The sequence below is a fragment of the Suncus etruscus genome, chromosome 7 (genome assembly GCF_024139225.1).
Source record: "Suncus etruscus isolate mSunEtr1 chromosome 7, mSunEtr1.pri.cur, whole genome shotgun sequence".
In the NCBI taxonomy this organism is placed as follows: domain Eukaryota; kingdom Metazoa; phylum Chordata; class Mammalia; order Eulipotyphla; family Soricidae; genus Suncus; species Suncus etruscus.
Genome location: NC_064854.1, coordinates 96,880,193 through 96,898,508, shown reverse-complemented (window position 1 = coordinate 96,898,508; position 18,316 = coordinate 96,880,193). Strand labels below are relative to the sequence as shown.

The 18,316-nt window shown below is 48.6% G+C and overlaps 1 protein-coding gene across 5 annotated transcripts in view; it reads left to right on the top strand.

Annotated features, from left to right (window-relative positions):
* Positions 1-3,677: 3,677 nt before the first annotated feature.
* PEMT (phosphatidylethanolamine N-methyltransferase) overlaps positions 3,678-18,316 on the top strand; it is an 82,010-nt gene continuing 67,371 nt past the window's right edge. The window contains exon 1 of one of the 5 annotated variants that reach the window (XM_049776960.1): positions 3,678-3,692. Coding sequence is in view for 1 of the 5 variants with exons in the window: in XM_049776957.1 (XP_049632914.1) it covers positions 4,573-4,635 (63 nt within the window). In the remaining 4 variants the exon portion in view is untranslated. The other 4 variants (XM_049776959.1, XM_049776962.1, XM_049776958.1 and 1 more) reach the window with 4 other exon arrangements.

Below are 18,316 nucleotides of genomic sequence, written 5' to 3'. Positions count from 1 at the left end.
ATAGCACAGCGGTGTTTACCTTGCAAGCAGCCGATCCAGGACCAAAGGTGGTTGGTTTGAATCCCAGTGTCCCATATGGTCCCCCCCCCACCCCCCGGGCCTGCCAGAAGCTATTTCTGAGCAGACAGCCAGGTCCCCCTGAGCACCGCCGGGTGAGGCCCAAAAACCAAAAATAAATAAATAAATAAATAAAATAAAATAAATCAGGCACAGATTGATGCCCCCAGATTTCTCTGGTAGGAGCTTTGACCAGGCTTAGCTGCAGTCAAGCTTGTTCTATTAGAGTGAGAGGGGTAGCGTTGCATCAGCTATGATGTGACCTCTGACCTTCACCTTTGTTTTCAGATAATAAATCAAAGTACACAAAAACCCAATTTTCCTTGTTCAAAAAAACACACACACATGGGGCCAGAGAGACAGCATGGAGGTAGGGCGTTTGCCTTTCATACAGAAGGATGGTGGCTCAAATCCCGGCATCCCATTTGGTCCCCCAAGCCTGCCAGGAGCGATTTCTGAGCATAGAGCTAGGAGTAACCCTTGAACGCTGCCGGGTGTGACCCCAAAACCAAAAAAAATAAAACAAACAACAACACACACACAAAACTCCCAAATAAATACAAAGCAAACAAAAAACAACACAGGGGCTGGAAAGATAGCACAGTGGTAGGGTGTTTGCCTTGCCGCAGCTGACCCAGGACCTATAGTGATTTGAATCTCTGCATCCCATATGGTGCCCTGAGCCAGCCAGGAGTGATTTCTGAGGGAAGAGCCAGAAGTAACCTCTGAGTGCCACCAGGTGTGACTCAAAAACCAAAACCAAACCAAACCAAAACAAAATAGGACCAAAACAGTTCAAGAGAAAACTGGGGCTACAGCAAATAGGGTTAGAGGGAATGCTTGCCATGGCGCTTCCCCCACCAGCTCTTCTCTGGCAGGTTCCCCAGAACTGATTGAGTCTAGCAGACCTGAGTTTGCGTGGATATTCTGGACAGAGAAATCTCCTGAGTCCTGTGAGTCCCAGAAGCTAGTCAGTATGCAAGGCGTCAGCATAGTGTATACTCAGGTCTGGAGTGGTCAGTGAATATTAAGTACTTCCTCTGGGTCAGATCCTGTATGATTAGTTTTACCAATACGTACTTTCATAGGTCCCTTTTGAGGAGACAGAGCTAATACATGCTTCCAAACCTGTCATTTCTGTCTGCTCTGATTCTATACAGCTGTCAGCACAAGGACAGTTGCACAGTGGTTGCTTAGTAGGTGCTAAAGGTTCAGGGGACAGAAGCAGGTAGCTAGGATGAGAAAGCAGTGTGCCTTGCCTTTCAATCACCAGCTCCTACCTTAAATCTCAGTCTGTTTCTCCATCCATGTAACACCTGATCTCAAAAGGAGGCTCTCTGAAATCCTGTCCTGCGCAGCACAGACAAATTTTCTCTGTAGGAAATACCTGTCTAGGTTTCCAGAACAGTGCAAATAATCTTTCTTTTTCTAGTGTGCCCTGCCTCCACATTTTACATGTCTGGCACTCTTTTCAGCTCTACGCATTCTATCACTTTGTGATCTGACCTAGTCCCAGGTTGTGACTGTTTTTTGAGGCGTTATAATTTGTGAGGGAAATTGATAGAAATTTGGGTGTAAGAGGGAAACTGGCAGAGATTTAAAGGCTTAAGGGAGGAAATGAAGGAAGGTGGAGAAGAAATCTGAGCACAAGAAAGACCCTAGTCACCAGAGAAAGACAATGTATGTGTGTGTGGAAGTTCTGCATAAAACCCTTTGTTCTTCAAAGCCACATAGCTTAAATGACAATATAGCGTGTATAATTCTCATTACTTGCTTGTTTCTGCAGTTGAAGACAAAAACAAACAAACAAACAACAGAGGCTTGGAAGAGATAGTACAGTAGGTAGGAAATTTGCCTTGCATAAGATTCCCTAAGCATACCAGAGAGCAGAGCCAGGAGCAGACCCTGCGCATCACTAAACCTGTGCCCCATCCCCACCAAAAATAAAAAAAAGGAAAAGAATATTATAAAGAAAAGAAAAAAAAATAAAGAGAAAAATGGAGTAGCTCTTTTTGTTCAGGTCAAACAACAGTTGGAAGGGTTACCTGAACTTTTGATTCGCGTGAATAAACTCCTTTCTCTTCCACCCACCTTAGGCTGTAATTTAGATTCCTTGAACTTATCCTAGCAAGTTTACAATAGTATTGAAGTCAGTTATAAAACCAACCCACCACCAGGATTAAGACCTCTTCATCATTGTCCCTTCTCCCTTCTGTTGCCAGTAGCTCAGTAAAGTGGGGAACGAGGGAGATAGCACTATTTTCTTGTCTTCTGTACCACCACATTCCAGAAATGTCCAGCTTAAAGCAGGATTGGTAAAGTTGATTCTGAGCACTGACATGACACAGCTGCTTGCGTCCTACCAGCCCTGATGTAGCATCAAGGTGCACCTAACGTCTACTTGCTCTGCACAGTGTGGGAGACAATCCCTGCCACCCAATTATTTGGGAAGGAGGTGTGTGGACTCAAATTGAAGCAAGGAATTGCTCTTTGTAGGAAAGAAAAGTTGGTCCAACAGGCGTTCCAGGCCCATTGCCTTCTCTCACAAGAAAGAATTTCAAGAGGCGGTGAAATAGTGCAGAGAGTTTTTATTGAAGGAGATTTACTTAGGAAGAGAAGGAAGAGAAAGAGGAATACATGCTCAAGGGAGAACAAGGACTTGTGAGGGTGAGCCTGAAATGACTTTCAAGAGGAGCTTTTCTACAATTCCCCCCCAAATTAATCTGGGCATCATTACAGGAAAAGCCTTGTCTTCTCATAATTTCCTTCTTTGTACTTAAGATATTTTCATAATCGCAGATTCTTTAGTAACTTCTCTCTTTCTGAGAGGTTAATCCTTCTCTGAGTTGAGGCCTGCCTTGGATTTCTGTATTAGGGTGGTGCCTCAGTTTCTCCTTTTTTTTTTTTTTTTTTTTTTTTTTTTTTTTTTTTTTTTTTTTTGGTTTTTGGGCCACACCCAGTAACGCTCAGGGGTTACTCCTGGCTATGTGCTCAGAAGTCGCTCCTGGCTTGGGGGGACCATATGGGACGCCGGGGGATCGAACCGCGGTCCGTCCGAGGCTAGCGTAGGCAAGGCAGGCACCTTACCTTTAGCGCCACCGCCCGGCCCCAGTTTCTCCTTTTTTAGCTCAGGATTTAAACAAATTAAATCACCGTGAATTACAAAATTATATTCATAACAGTTTCAGAATACAATGTTCCAACACTAATTCACTTCACCAGTTTTCCATCCACCAATGTCCCCACCCATCCCTCCCCCACAGCCTGCCTCTAGGGCAGGCACTTTTTTCTCCCACCCCCCTTTCCTTTTAAGCATAGTGGTTTACAAAGCTGATAGGGTATCTTGCATATCACATCACCGCTTTTCAACTCTCCTCCGGAGAGACTGAGCCCTCCACAATTTGCATGTCAAAAGGATGTGGTCTTCATGCCTTTGGGCTGCTTCGCGACCAGGCAATCTTTTCTTAAATTTTATTATTTTCCTAAAGTTCCAGGTCCCCCTTCCTATCGGCCTTCAGCACTTGCTCTCCTCCAATTCCCAGTTCTATTGATCCTGTCTCAGGGTTTGTTTGCAATAGGGATTGCCTAATCCCTAGTTGGTTTCTTTATACTCAACATCGGAGCCTGATCTTTGGGTACGTTTTCTGACTTTCTGATACGTGTAATTTGGACGACTTCTTGCAATTCCATCCACGTTGCAGCAAACGGTAAATTTCATCTTTTCTCATAGCTCATATTTTCTCATAGTACTTCCAAATGTATATATACTAATCTCTATAGCCACTATTTGCTGTGTTTGGTTTCAGATGTTTACAGTACATATTGTAATTCGTTTGGTCACGTAAGGTTTGCGAGACGGTGAGGACAGGACCCCTGTGTTGCTGCTGGGTCAATAACGAATGACTGACTGGAGAAGGTGTCAGCTAAAACTGGAGGAGGTGGGGGTGGACTCTAGATCTAGAGGCCGCAGAAGACTGCTGGCCTTGCACCGCCTCTGGGTACAAAGCAACTCTCAGAAGTGGGCGGGGAAGGGGTGTCTCGCTGGGGCCAAAGTCTAAATCCGCAGGGGGCTGCGTGCAAGGCTACTTATACCTAAGGCCGGTGGCTCCAGGTCTCTAAGCCTTTCCAGCCGCCAGCCGGGTCAAGAACGCCAGGTTAGTAGTGGAAGGCCCTGGTGCAGGATCCAGAGCCCAAGCCACAGGGCAGGGGCCGAATTCAAGCAGCCTTAGAACTTGCAGGCGCTGCCGCGGTCGGCCTTGGGACTTGTAGTTTTTCACCGCAGCTCGAAATGCCCGCGCGAGTCCCAGAGAAGGGGCAGTTTGCGGGGACGGAGAACTACATTTCCCAGAGGGCCGCGGGTCGTTGGGGTAGCCGGTAAAGCGCTCCGGTCACCGGCGATTTCCCCGGCGCAATGGGGCCGGCTTTCGGTGGGGAGCGGCTGCCGCGAGGCTCCTGCGGGCTCCCTCTAGCAACATCCCCGATTGAGAGGATTTGGGGGTCCAGCCAGCTGAGGCTATGGGCAGCTCGGTGGGGGAGCCCGACTGCTGCGGAGGCCTCGGGAATATTGACTTCAGGCAGGTAGTGACCGCGCCCCGCTGCACCGCCGCCGTGCGGGGAGAGAGACCGCGGGGTCGCGCCGCTTCCCAGGCCGGGTGGGCGGGGCCACCGCGTTGCCGGGCAACGGGGCGGGGCTACGGGCCACTGGGAGGATGCGAGTGCCTGGGGCGCTGGGTTCAAGTTCTGAGCGTGTTAACTCAAGTTTGAGTTCTCTGTGCGACTGTTGCGCGTGAGCGTGGTGCAACTAGGGCGCTTATTCGAGGGAGGGGATGGCTAATGGATGCTTCCTTCCCTGTAGGAATTTACTCCACTCCACTCCACGCTCAGGAGTCCAGATCTGCAGCCTAGGCTTCGACCCTGGGCCTGTGGTTAGGTCGTTATCACCGGCAAAGCATCTGCTGCCATGGGATGATGGGGTGGGTTGGCTGTGCTGAGACTGCTGCAAAGGGGCTGCCTCTCTGCAGAGCCAGAGGTCAGAGTGAGAATTTGGTTGACTTCTAGGTTCCTTATCCCTTGATTTTAGTCCCTCCTGCAATCTGCCTACAACTGGTGTTCTTTTTCTTGTTGTTTGTTTTTTTGGGCCGCAGCCAGCGGCACTCAGGTCACTCCTGGCTCTGTGCTCAGAAATCACTCCTGGCAGGCTCAGGGAACCAACCATATGGGATGCTGCAGATCGAACCCTTAATGGCCACGTGCAAGGCAAAAGACCTACCCATTGTGCTATCACTCCAGCCCATTTTAACTGGTGTTCTCTTAAGACTTGACTTCCCTCCCCTCCCCTCCCCTCCCCCCCTCCCCTCCCCTCCCCTCCCCTTCCCTTCCCTCCCCTCCCCTTCCCTTCCCTCCCCTTCCCTTCCCCTCCCTTCCCTTCCCCTCCCTTCCCCTCCCTTCCCTTCCCTTCCCTTTCCTCCCCTCCCCTCCCCTCCCCTCCCCTCCCTTCCTTCCTTCCTTCCTTCCTTCCTTCCTTCCTTCCTTCCTTCCTTCCTTCCTTCCTCCCTCCCTCCCTCCCTCCCTCCCTCCCTCCCTCCCTCCCTCCCTCCCTCCCTCCCTTCCTTCCTTCCTTCCTTCCTTCCTTCCTTCCTTCCTTCCTTCCTTCCTTCCTTCCTTTTTTTTTTTTGGGTCACACCTGGAAGTGCTCAGGGCTCTATTCTCAGAAATCGTTCCTGGCAGGCTCAGGGGACCATATGGGATGCCGGGATTCGAACCATGAAAGGCAAATGCCTTACCTCCATGCTATCTCTCCGGCCTCCTTTTTCCTTCCTTCCTTCCTTTCTTCCTTCCTTCCTTCCTTCCTTCCTTCCTTCCTTCCTTCCTTCCTTCCTTCCTTCCTTCCTTCCTTCCTTCCTTCCTTCCTTCCTCCCTCCTTCCCTCCTTCCTTCCTTCCTTCCTTCCTTCCTTCCTTCCTTCCTTCCTTCCTTCCTTCCTTCCTTCCTTCCTTCCTTCCTTCCTTCCTTCCTTCCTTTCCCTTCCTTCTCCTTCCTTCCTCCTTGTCACTCCCAGCAGCGCTCAGAGGTTACTTCTGGCTCTGCACTCAGAAATCGCTCCTGGCAGGCTCTGGGACCATATGGGATGCCAGGATTCGAACCACCGTTCCTTTTGCATGCAAGGCAAAGGCCTTGCCTCCGTGCTATCTCTCCATCCCCAGTGATTTTTTTTTTTATTTCGAGAAGGGTGTCCACATCCTTTGATGCTCAGGGGATACTCCTGGCTTTGTACTCAGGAATCACTCCTGGTGGTGTTCAGAGGGACCATTTAATATGCCAGGGATGGGGCTGGAGAGATAGCCCCAATAGTTGTACTATTGCTCTGGCCCGCCATTAGCTCTTTTTTTTTTTTTTTTTACTCTTATTTTACTTTATTTTTTGGAAGCTTTTGGGTCACACTCAGTGGCACTTAGGGTACTCCTGGCTCTGTGCTCAGAAATTGCTCCTGGGAGATGAGCGGCAGAGTGGTGATATAGTTCGAGGGCCTTTGCCTTGCACGTGGCTGACCTTGGATGGACCACGGTTCCATCCCTCAACATTCAAGCCAGGGGCGATTTCTGAGTGCATAGCCAGGAATAACCCCTGAGCATCACCAGATGTGGCCCCAAAAATCAAAAAAAAAAAAAAAAAAAGAAAAAAAATTGCTCCTGGAAGGCTTAGGGGAACCTATGGGATACCAGGGGATCAAACCCTGATCATCCACATACAAGGTGCCCTGTCTGCTGTGCTATAGCTCCAACCCCATTTTTTTTTTTTTGGTTTTTGGGCCACACCCAGTAATGCTCAGGGGTTACTCCTGGCTATGCGCTCAGAAGTTGCTCCTGGCTTGGGGGACCATATGGGACACCGGGGGATCGAACCGTGGTCCGTCCAAGGCTAGCGCAGGCAAGGCAGGCACCTTACCTTTAGCGCCACCGCCCGGCCCCCCATTTTTTTTTTAAGTTTGGGTTACACTCAGCAGTACTCTGGTTACTCCTGTGTCTGTACTTACAATTATTCCTGGCAGGCTTTGGGACCATATGGGATGCTGGGGATCAAGCCTAGTTGGCCATGTGTAAAACTCTACCTAATTGTTTCTGCCCCTAATTTCCTAATTTGCTACTTTCTGTTTTGTTTTGTTTTGGGCCACACCTGACCCTAATGAGCTACTTTTATTTGTTTTATTTATTTATTTATTTGGTTTTTGGACCACACCTGGTGTAACCAGGGGTTACTCCTGGCTATGCATTTAGAAATGGTCCTGGTTTGGGGGACTATATGGATCATACCCATGTCCATCTTGGGTCAGCCTGGTGCAAGGCAAGTGCCTACTGCTGTGCTATCGCTCTGGCACCAGCTACTTTTTTTTTTTTTTGGTTTCTGGGTCACACTCGGTGGTGCTCAGGGATTACTCCTGGCTCTATGCTCAGAAATCAGGCTCCTGACAGGCTCGGGATTGGGATTGGGATTGGGATAGGGGATGCCGGGATTGGAACCATTGTGCTTATGCATGCAAGACAAATGCCCTACCTCCATGCTATCTCTCTGGCCCCACCACCTACTTTTAATGTAGTACCTAAGATTTATTTCTGGTTGAAGCAGTCTTTAATATACCAGTCCTTTGTCCTTTGTTTTGTTCATCCATTAATGCAGCAGGTCTTTGATGACCTGTTTTTTGGGAAATAATTTAGGGCCTACTTTAGAGGGAGCGAATAAGCCTGGAAATCATTCACTGAAAAAGCTAGAACAGGGCTCGGGGAGAGATAGCACAGCGGCGTTTGCCTTGCAAAAAGCCGATCCAGGACCAAAGGTGGTTGGTTCGAACCCCGGTGTCCCATATGGTCCCCCATGCCTGCCAGGAGCTATTTCTGAGCAGACAGCCAGGAGTAACCCCTGAGCACTGCCGGGTGTGGCCCAAAACCAAAAAAAAAAAAAAAAAAAAAAAAAAAAAAGCTAGAACAGATTGTTTAGAGAGAAGCCGGTGGGGAGGAGGGGTTGATAATCAGATAACCCAGAAGTGATAACTGGTTTTCTCTCTGAGACTGAATGATAAATCTAGACACTCCAGGGTTTGAGGGAGGAAGAACACAGCCATAGGACTAGAGGAGGGAGTACTTCTCCCTGGGACACTGAAGGCTGCTGAGGGCCAACAGGACTGCCAAGTGAGTGAGTGGGAAGCTGGAGAGATGAGGATTTCTACTTAATTTTCTTTATTTTGTTGTTGTTTGTTTGCTTTTGGTGTTTTTGGGTCACACCCGGCAGTGCTCAGGGGTCACTCCTGGCTCTACGCTCAGAAATCGTACCTGGCAGGCTCGGTGGTCCTTATGGGATGCCAGGATTTGAACCACTATCCTTCTGCAAGCAAGGCAAACACCCTACCTCCATGCTATCTCTCTGGTCCCTTTTCTTGGTTTTTTTTTTTTTTTTTTTGGCCACATCCAGCGCTGCTCAGTGCTCCTGGCTCTGTGCCCAGGGATAATTTCTGGTAGGGCTCAGGGGACCACATAGGATGGGATTGAACCCAAGGTGGCTGTGTGCAAGGCAAATGCCTTACCCATTGTGCTATTTCTCTGGCCCCCTGACTTTCTATTTTTAAACACTTCAATTAAGCATCATAGACCAGGGATCCTAGGGATATAGTTCCTGCTTTGGATTAAATGAAAGCTGAATTTAGGTCATGTTGGAGTGGTGGTATCTTTAGAAATATAAACTGAATGGGCTATAGAGACATAAACTGAATGGGCTATAGAGACAGCTGCCTTTGGCTGCAGTCTGTTTTCTGCTGCAGCTGATTACTGAATGCTAAGTGCATGGCCTGGCTTGGGGATTGGGTGCTTAAAATCTCTGTGGTTGGATCACTAGTCATTTGAGGCTCATTTGCCTCCAGCCAGAGGGTAGACTTCAAGAGGGCAGTAGACCCTCCAGAGAGTGAGGCTTCTATACTCAGGCATCTGAAGCAAAGTCTGTTTAGGTAGACTGACATCAGCCATCTGTAGTGGGTGTCTGGGATAAGCAAGGGCTTCTCTGCTTTTTTCCATCAAGAGCCTGATAGTGTTCTGTGACTGGAGAGAATTCACTTTTTCTGTGATTGCTGTTTTTTTTTGGGGATGGGGCCACACCCAGCAGTGCTCAGGTTACTCCTTGTTCTGTGCTCAGTTATCACTCCTGGCAGGCTTGGGGGACCATATGGCATGCATGCCAGGAATTGAACTAAGATTCTTCCAGGGTTGACTGTATGTAAGGCAAATTCCCTACATTGTGCTATCGCTCCAGCCCATTATTTATTAATTTTCTATTTTATTTTATTTATTTATTTATTTTGTTTTTGGGCCACACCTGGCAGTGCTCAGGGGTTACTCCTGGCTTCTGCTCAGAAATAGCTCCTGGCAGGCACGGGGGACCATATGGGACACCGGGATTCGAACCAACCACCTTTGGTCCTGGATGGGCTGCTTGCAAGGCAAACGCCACTGTGCTATCTCTCCGGGCCCTAATTTTCTATTTTAGTTTTGTTATTGTTCAAGAACATAGTCTGTGCTTTCTTTTTGGCAGAGTGGGGCTCACCTTTGCTCAGGGACCACTCCTGGTAGTGTGTGGAGTGCTGGGATTTGAACCATTATCATAGGTGCAGCTGCATGGAAGGCAGGTATCTTCTCATCTCTGGCCTCTGTGCCCTTTGACGGGAGGAACTGTGTTTTGGACTAAACTCAGTGAGTGGGGTTATTCCTCGAGGTGCTTGGGGACCCTTGTGCTGAGCATTGAACAAGAGTCAGCTGTGAGCAAGTACCTTAAGCCCTAACTACTTCTCAGCTGTTTATCTTAAAGTTAACCTTTTATTTTACACTAATATTATGATATATTTGTTGGGTGTTCCATGTGCTATGATTGTGGCTGCTAGTGTCAGGCTATGTGGTTGCTGGTGGGGCCAACCCTGATTTTCTGGCTACTTGGGTACTGCATCAGTCACCAGAGCAGTGTCAGGTATCCAACTCTAATCGTGACCCTGTCTCTCACTTTTTGGGGCTGATGTTTTTTTTTTTTCTTTTCTTTTTTGGGTCATGAGCTGATGATGTTCAGGAATTACTCCTGCCTCTGCTGTCAGAAATAGCTCCTGGCTTGGGGACCATATGGGACGCTGGGGGATCGAATAGTGGTCCATCCTAGGCTAGTGCCTTACCACTTGCACCACTGCTCTGACCCCAAGATGTTATTTTCTTGAAAAAAATTTTTTTGCCTCAATTTTTTCTTTTTTTTTTTTTCTTTTTTTTTTGGTTTTTGGGCCACACCTGGCGTTGCTCAGGGGTTACTCCTGGCTGTCTGCTCAGAAATAGCTCCTGGCAGGCACGGGGAACCATATGGGACACCGGGATTCGAACCAACCACCTTTGGTCCTGGATCGGCTGCTTGCAAGGCAAACGCTGCTGTGCTATCTCTCCGGGCCCTCTTTTTTTTTTTGCCTCAATTTTTTCATTTGCAAAATGCCTCCCAAAGTTAATTACCTGTCTTGAACAACATCTGTGAGGCTTCACTTGGTGCCTAGCACTGGGCCAAGTAGTTTTCCCTTATAGTATCTCACTTTCCTCCTTCCCCCACACTATGAAGCAAGTGGCACTATTCAGAAAAGCAAGTGACATGGCCAAGCTTCTGTAGGGCATCAAGCTCTGCCAGTCAAAGTGAACCCTGTTTCAGTATCATTCTCTGCCCTTTGCCAAGCTTGGCATCTGTTCTATTCTCAGTGAAGCAGTAAAGGTCGACTGGCTGGTCAGTATTGTTGCCTTCATCAAATACTGCATGATTGATTGGCTTATGTACTTAGATTTTTATTTATTTTTGTCCACACTTGGTGGTTCTCATGGCTTACTCCTGGCTCTGCTCAGGAATCACTCTTGCTGGTGCTTAAGGGAACATATGTGGTGCCACAGCTCAGGTCACCCACATGCAAGGCAAGCGACCTACCTGATATACTGTCTCCACCACTGAAATGTGTGGCTTATTTATTTTTGGTGTGTGAAGCAAGATAGTTTTTTTTGTTTTTGTTTTTGGGTTTTTGTTTTTGGCTCATACGTGGCACTGCTCAGGGGTTACTCCTGGCTCTACTCTCAGAAATCACTCCTCGCAGGCTTGGGGGACCATATGGGATGCCGGGATTTGAACCACCGTCCTGCATGCAAAGCAAACACCCTAAATCTATGCTATCTCTCCGGCCCCTAGGTAGTTTTTTTATTGAAAGAAATTTCCTGGGGCTGGAGCTATAGCACAGTGGTAAGGCATTTGCTTTGCACGCAGCCAACACAGGACAGACCCCGGTTTGAATCCCGGCATCTCATATTGTCCCCTGTGCCTGCCAGGAGCAACTTCTGAGGGCGGAGCCAGGAGTAACTCCTGAGCACTGCCAGGTGTGACCCAAAAAGAAAAAAAAAAAAAAAAAGGAAAAGAAAAAAAACATTTCCTTAGAGAGGGCTGGAGGGATAGCACAGCGGTAGAGTATTTGCCTTGCATGCTGCCATCTCAGAATGGGCCCAGGTTCGATCCTTGGCATTCCTATGGTCCCCCGAGCCTGCAGGGAGCGATTTCTGAGTGCAGAGCCAGGAGTAACCCCTGAGCGCTGCCGTGGATGGCTGGGGTGGCCCAAAAACAAACAAATAGGGCCCGGAGAGATAGCACAGCGGCGTTTGCCTTGCAAGCAGCCGATCCAGGACCAAAGGTGGTTGGTTCGAATCCCGGTGTCCCATATGGTCCCCCATGCCTGCCAGGAGCTATTTCTGAGCAGACAGCCAGGAGTAACCCCTGAGCAACGCTGGTGTGGCCCAAAAACTAAAAAAAAAAAAAAAAAAAAAAAAAAACAAAAAAAAAAACAAACAAACAAATAAAAATTTTCTTAGAGAGATGTGAAGGGAGAGAAATAGAGGAATAGGTGTAAAGAAAGAACATGGTCTTCTCCAGAAGGAAAAGCACAACTGAGGTGTAGTCAGTTATACACAAACCAACGCTGGGGCCTCTTTTCTGAACTCCTGTGGGTGGAGTAAAGAAACCATTTTCCTGAGGCTCCTGAGGCTTACAGGGGTGCAGTGATGTGAGAGGAAGGGACTGGACCCAACATGGGGAGAGGTATCCTTCTGAGGAGAAAGTCTTTAGTGGGATCCTGAGTAATAATCTCAAAGCATCAGATTTTTGCACATATCTGTGGGACACTTGTTGGCTGAAGAATGAGTTAATGAATATCTTGCCCCTTTCTGAAAGGAGGTCATAAATTTAGGGACTTGGATTTTTTTTTTTTTTTTGGTGGTTTTTGGGTCACACCTGGCAGTGCTCAGGGGTTACTCCTGGCTCCATGCTCAGAAATTGCTCCTGGCAGGCACAGGGGACCATATGGGACACCGGGATTCGAACCAATGACCTTCTGCATGAAAGGCAAACACCTTACCTCCATGCTATCTCTCCGGCCCCAAATTTAGGGACTTGGAGCTTGCTACTCTCCCACCTCCTTTTTTGATCCTTAGGGCTTATGTCTGACTCTGAGCTTATAGGTCACTCCTGGCAGTGCTAGGGCCATATGGGGTGCTGGGGCTTGACTTGGTTGTCTGCTTGCAATGCAAGCTCCCTATATACTCTCTACTCTCTTCCTGTGCTGGCCCTTTTTGCTGTAGGTTTTGTGTTGTGCCAGGAATTGTCAGCCTGTGATCTCTGGCCTTGGGTTCCAATGGTTTTTAGGTGATTTGGATGTGGCTCAGCAATAAAGTGCTTGTCCTGTGTGTCTTAAGACCCAGTACCACCAACTCCTGCCCCCATCTGCACACAATATGTCTTTAAAGGAGCTTCAGCTGGTAGGGCGCTTGTCTTGCATTCAGCTGACTTGGGTTTGATCCCCAGAACCCCTTATGGTCCCAAGCACCATTAGGAGTGATCCCTGAGCACAGATCCAGGAGTAATAAGCCTGAGGTGTAGCCTAAAAAAGCCAATCCCCCATTCCCCCTCAAACAAAATAGTAAACAAAATAAAGTTGGTTTCCAGGAATTGCTTATGCTCTAGACCAGCATTCCTCAAGGTAATTTCCTCTCTGGCTTTTCCTTTGGAGTGTCCTCCAGAAAGCAAGAGCAGTGAGATGTCTGCCTGTCTGCAGGAAGGAGAAGGGGAGACAGTGTGTTCCTTTTCCTGGGAGCTGGGTGGGTGGAGGGGGTTATGCTTCTAGAGAAACTAAAGCCCTGTCCTTGAACGTTGCTAGGCTCAGGTCTCCAGTAAAGGTCCTGAACGAACTGGAGAGTAGGGACACATGGGCCCCCCCAGTGCAAGGCTGGGACCGCAATTCCAAAGGCCGATTGCTGCAGGAGCCCCTGTTCTCTGGCCTCCCACAGCCCTTTGCCCCTTTTGCTGTGTGCTGTGTGTGTGGATTCCCACAGGATCAATATGACTTTGACTCTCAGGGCCCTCCTATTTGTTTGGATGTCACAATAGGACCCTGAGGCTATTGACCTGTAGCAAATTATTCCCTGGAGGGGCTGCAATTCCCTTCTGTTGAGTGAAATTACTAGGCACTGTTTCCTCCCTGGCCCATGGGGTTTCAACAGCTGAACCGTTGATGTCTCAGCAGCTAGAGTTCTTAGTTGGTAGGTAGCTGCAGTCATGGGGTGAGTTACAGAGAACGGGGCCTCTGAGGGGTTCTGGTCTTAGAATTACCAGAGTTGGGGCTCCAAAATCCCAGAACTGAAAACAAAGAATTGACAGGCAGCTGGCACGAAGCCAGGACCTGTGCTGCGTCAAGATTCAGGGAGAGGTGGGGATGCAGGGGTGGGCTCTTCCTCCTGGTCCAGGTGGTCCACAGGTGTGCCCAGGGACCCAGAACTCCCCTTCCTCCATTTACATTTGACCCAGGCCTTTGTTCTTTGTTCTTTGCTGCTGACCCAGCATTTGAGCGAGGTTTGCCCTTTCAAGCTGCTTGTAGGACTTGATCGCAATCAGGACCTTCAGCCAGGAGTGGGAGGACGGGAGGGGCTCAGCTGAGCAGCTTGGAATGCCAGTGAGCCATTACTCACTCTTTCCTGCCCTTCTCCAGGCAACACAAATCCCAGATGCACTCGGTCACTCACTCTCAAGGTGACCCAGGGGACAGGATACTTCTGCCCACCAGGACAGATTGACCCAAGGGTATCAGGACCTGGAACCTCTGAAGATCCAGTGTTGATTAAATTAGCATTCATCGTATGGTTTAGGGTCACACCCAACAATTCTCAGGGTTTTCTTTCTCTTGGCTCTGCACTCAGTGCTTGGGGATCATATGTGATGCTTGGGGTCAAACCCAGGTCAGTCGTGTGAAGGTGAGCATCTTAATCCTTGTATATCTCTCTGGCCCAGTTTTCTTTTTCTTTTTCTTTTTTTTTTTTTGGGGGGGGGGCACCCCCAGCAATGCTCAGAGGTTACTCCTGGTTCTGCACTCAGGAATTTCTGGTAGTGCTCGAGATCATGTGGGATGTCAGAATGAACCTGGATTGGTTACTTGCAAAGGAAAATACCCTACCTGCTCAGTTTTCACTTTTTTCCCCCCTATTCTTTTGGGTCACACCCAGCAGCACTCAGAGTTTACTCCTGGCTCTACGCTCAGAAATCGTTACAGGCTTGGGGAACCATATGGGCAGCCGGGATTCGAACCACCGTCCTTCTTCATGCAAGGCAAATGCCTTACCTCCATGCTATCTCTCCAGCCCCCCCCCCCCTTTTTGTGGTGTGGACCTAGGTCCCCAATATGCAAAGCATGAATATCTTCTACCCCTGAATCACAGCCTCTACCCCCGAGAGTCTAGTAATTTTGGCCGATTGAATAGTAACTGGGAGATGCAGGTGAGATGTTCAATGCCCTCTACTTTACTCAATGTTAGTTAACTATTTTGTGCCTCAGTTTCCCTCCACCTCTCAGAAGAGGGAGAAGGATGCTTCATCCTCATTGTCCCATCTCATGGGGAGTGTCTGTCTGCCTGGCTCTGTAGGGTGCTGAGGGCTCCATTGTTGATGGAACTAGCAGGCTTCAGGGCTCTTTAGAAACTGTGGAGATAATTGGTTTTGACAGCTAGTGATGAGGCCTCTGTGTTTGTCTGGCGGACATGCAGAGCACAGTGAAGAGATCCTCAGGGCAGGGATGTGCTGCTTCTGTTCACTGCCTTTGAGGTTTCCTCTCTCATTCACATTTCTGAATTTCAGCCTAGCTATTTACTTCCCAGGGGTTCTGGAACTGAGTTCTCTCCAGTGGTCTGGTGGAGAAAGAGGAAGACTTTCTCAGGACACCTTGCCAAGGTTCTTCCCCAGATGTGCTGTTTACATCCCGGGAAAGTGTGAACGTTAAAGCCCAGTTGGAGAAGGCAAGTGCCCAGCAGTCCTGGCTAGCCAGGATGCAGCTGAGGTCTATCTCTCTCACCCCAGACTCTGTGTCTCTCCCAGTGAGCATTTCCATATGTAGGACAAGCAGCACCCTTTAAGGAAGTGCTTCCCCAAAAGGGATACACAGAACATTTCTCCACCCTGACACTACAAACATGTAGGGACAGTGGTAGTTTTGAGCACAGTTGGGAGGGTGCTTTGTTTGTTCCCTTAAAGAAGGTAGATTTTCAAAGGGTGCTTGCTAAGTGATGCTTGTACTTAAGAGACCATATTCTGTGCCTGAGTTGGAACCAGTCTTCCAGCATGTAAAACCATGTTTGTGCTCAGCCCATGGAACTTTCTGTGGCCTCTCCAAGTGATTTCTTTGTAAGTTTGGTTGGGAGCCTCTGCTCGAAGGATTCACAAGTCTTTGTCACTTTTCATTATGAGCAAAGGGAGTATGCCTTTGTAGAGAGGGACTCCTGAGCATCAGACCAGTCCAGTCAACACTATGCTGTCTCAGGCTACCTGAGCCTAACCACAGGGGTCAGATACATGGTCACAGGGGAGGCCTGCCCATCTAGGAGCTAGAGCTTAAGAGCACAAAGTCAGGAAGAGCTTTTCTTTTCTTTTCTTTTTTTTGGTTTTTGGTTTTTGGGCCACACCTGGCATTGCTCAGGGGTTACTCCTGGCTGTCTGCTCAGAAATAGCTCCTGGCAGGTACGGGGGACCATATGGGACACTGGGATTCGAACCAACCACCTTTGGTTCTGGATCTCTCCGGGCCCCAGGAAGAGCTTTTCATTGGACACAGGAAAGGTGTGCAAGGCGTAGCTGCTCAGAGGTGACAAGGATGCCCATCCCCCAGGTTATGCCTGCTTATTTGTTGAAGGATGTTGCTGACCTACAGTGTACAGGGTTATGGGCAGGTCGCCAGAAAGAGCATTTTTTAAAAATATTTTTTATTTAAGTAAATGATCGTAGTTGGGTTACAGTCAGAAACAGAACACCCCCCCTTCACCAGTGTAACATTCCCCCCTCTCCCCTTTCCATCCCCTGCCTGTATTCGAGATAGGCATTCTACTACAGTTATTTGGTTTTAAGTTCAGTAAGTTGTATTTTTTTTTTCCTTAAAGGATAAGAGTAAAAAAATATAGTAAAGGTGTGATAGTGACAATCGCCGTTTGCATAGGTCCAGAAAAATGGAAAAAAAATCTTTGACCTGATTACAAAAGGGCCTCACCCCAGAAGTTTATTGGCATAAGACCGACTCTGGGTTCCAGGTATACCAGTCTGTCCAACCCAAGTCATTCTTCGTGGTCCCCATGAAATGTTTTCACACTTTAGCTATTGTTGGTATCAGACTCTTATATTTAAAGATTCTGGATTCTGTGCATTTCTTTCATCGATGTCAGGCTGATGTGGAGCATCCTCTAGTTTCAGCATACCATTAAATGCGTAGTGATCTGCCCTGCAAGCAGGCTGTTGCTGAGTCGTGTGGGTGTTGAGAGCACTCTCAGAAAGAGCATTTCTCTTCGCTGTATGCAGAGGATGTGAACCCCTGTTCACTGACACGTCCTAACTGGCGGGGTGTTCCCATTTCCACTACCTACCATGTGCTACCTCATTGCCTTGAAGGGCAGACTCAACTCTTTAGAAGGGGTCAGCGGAACAATTGAGTCCTTGTCTGCAGTTTCAGGTCAATTCCCTTGGGAGCTGCTGAGATGGTGTCTGTCCCCTGTGCCCCCACTGCAGTTAGCAAATATTGAAAAGGACATTGAATGCTCTGGGCCACCCAGTGTCCTCATGGATGAGTCAGGGCAGCTGTGGGTAGTGGGAGGGGAGGGGCACAGGGTCAGGGTTGAGAGTTAGTGAATGGGGAGAGTGGAACCTGGTGGGTGATGGAATTTGGGTAGCCAGTACCTGTTCGCCACCCTACACTCCTTTCACCCAGTTGCACATCCCAGGGACTGGCAGGCTCCTACCTACTTCTGTCTGGGGCCCACAGAACGCCTACCATTCCCTGGTCTTGGTCATCTACTTCTGGCCAGTGTTTTTAGCATCTGAGTATCAACCTTCAAGAGGCTGTCTTCAAGTGTTGTCTGGGCAGACTGTTCCTAGGCCACTATGTCTTGGGTCTGTTGTCCATCTGCCCACCACTAGAACTCCTGCTCTAGCCATAAGGGCTGTTTTCTGCCTCTAGCTGGAAGCAGAATTGGAGAGAATCTGAGTTTGAGTTCTAGAGCACAGGCAAGTGAGCTGCAGGGGTCCCTGGAGACATGCCATTAGCCCCTATCATGAAATAGGAGCTCTGTTTATCCAGCAGAGGAAAATGTTCAACCACTTAGACCCTGAACTGGAGGACCTACGACCACCAGACAAGTAGAGATAACTGACAGATTTTAAAATTCAAGGGGTGGGCACAATGGGTTGAAAGATGGTGGCATGGGTGGGTGCGTGCTGTGAGTATTGAGGGAATGCTTTTTCTACTGGGTCCTGGGGGCCAAATAAGGGTTTGCTGTGTGTGTGTGTGTGTGTGTGTGTGTGTGTGTGTGTGTGTGTGTGTGTGTGTGTGTGTGTGTGTGTACAGGGATAAGAGGGTATTTCAGACAGGCTCAGGAATTACGGGTTAGAGACACTACAGGAAGTAAGGTGCTTTTTCTACTGGGTCCTGGGGGCCAAATAAGGGTTTGCTGTGTGTGTGTGTGTGTGTGTGTGTGTGTGTGTGTGTGTGTGTGTGTGTGTGTGTGTGTACAGGGATAAGAGGGTATTTTAGACAGGCTCAGGAATTACGGGTTAGAGACACTACAGGAAGTAAGGCACTTGCCTTGGCATGGGGGTGCTATGGCTGTGACCCTGGTTCAGAGCCCCAGTACCACTTGCCCTGAACACTG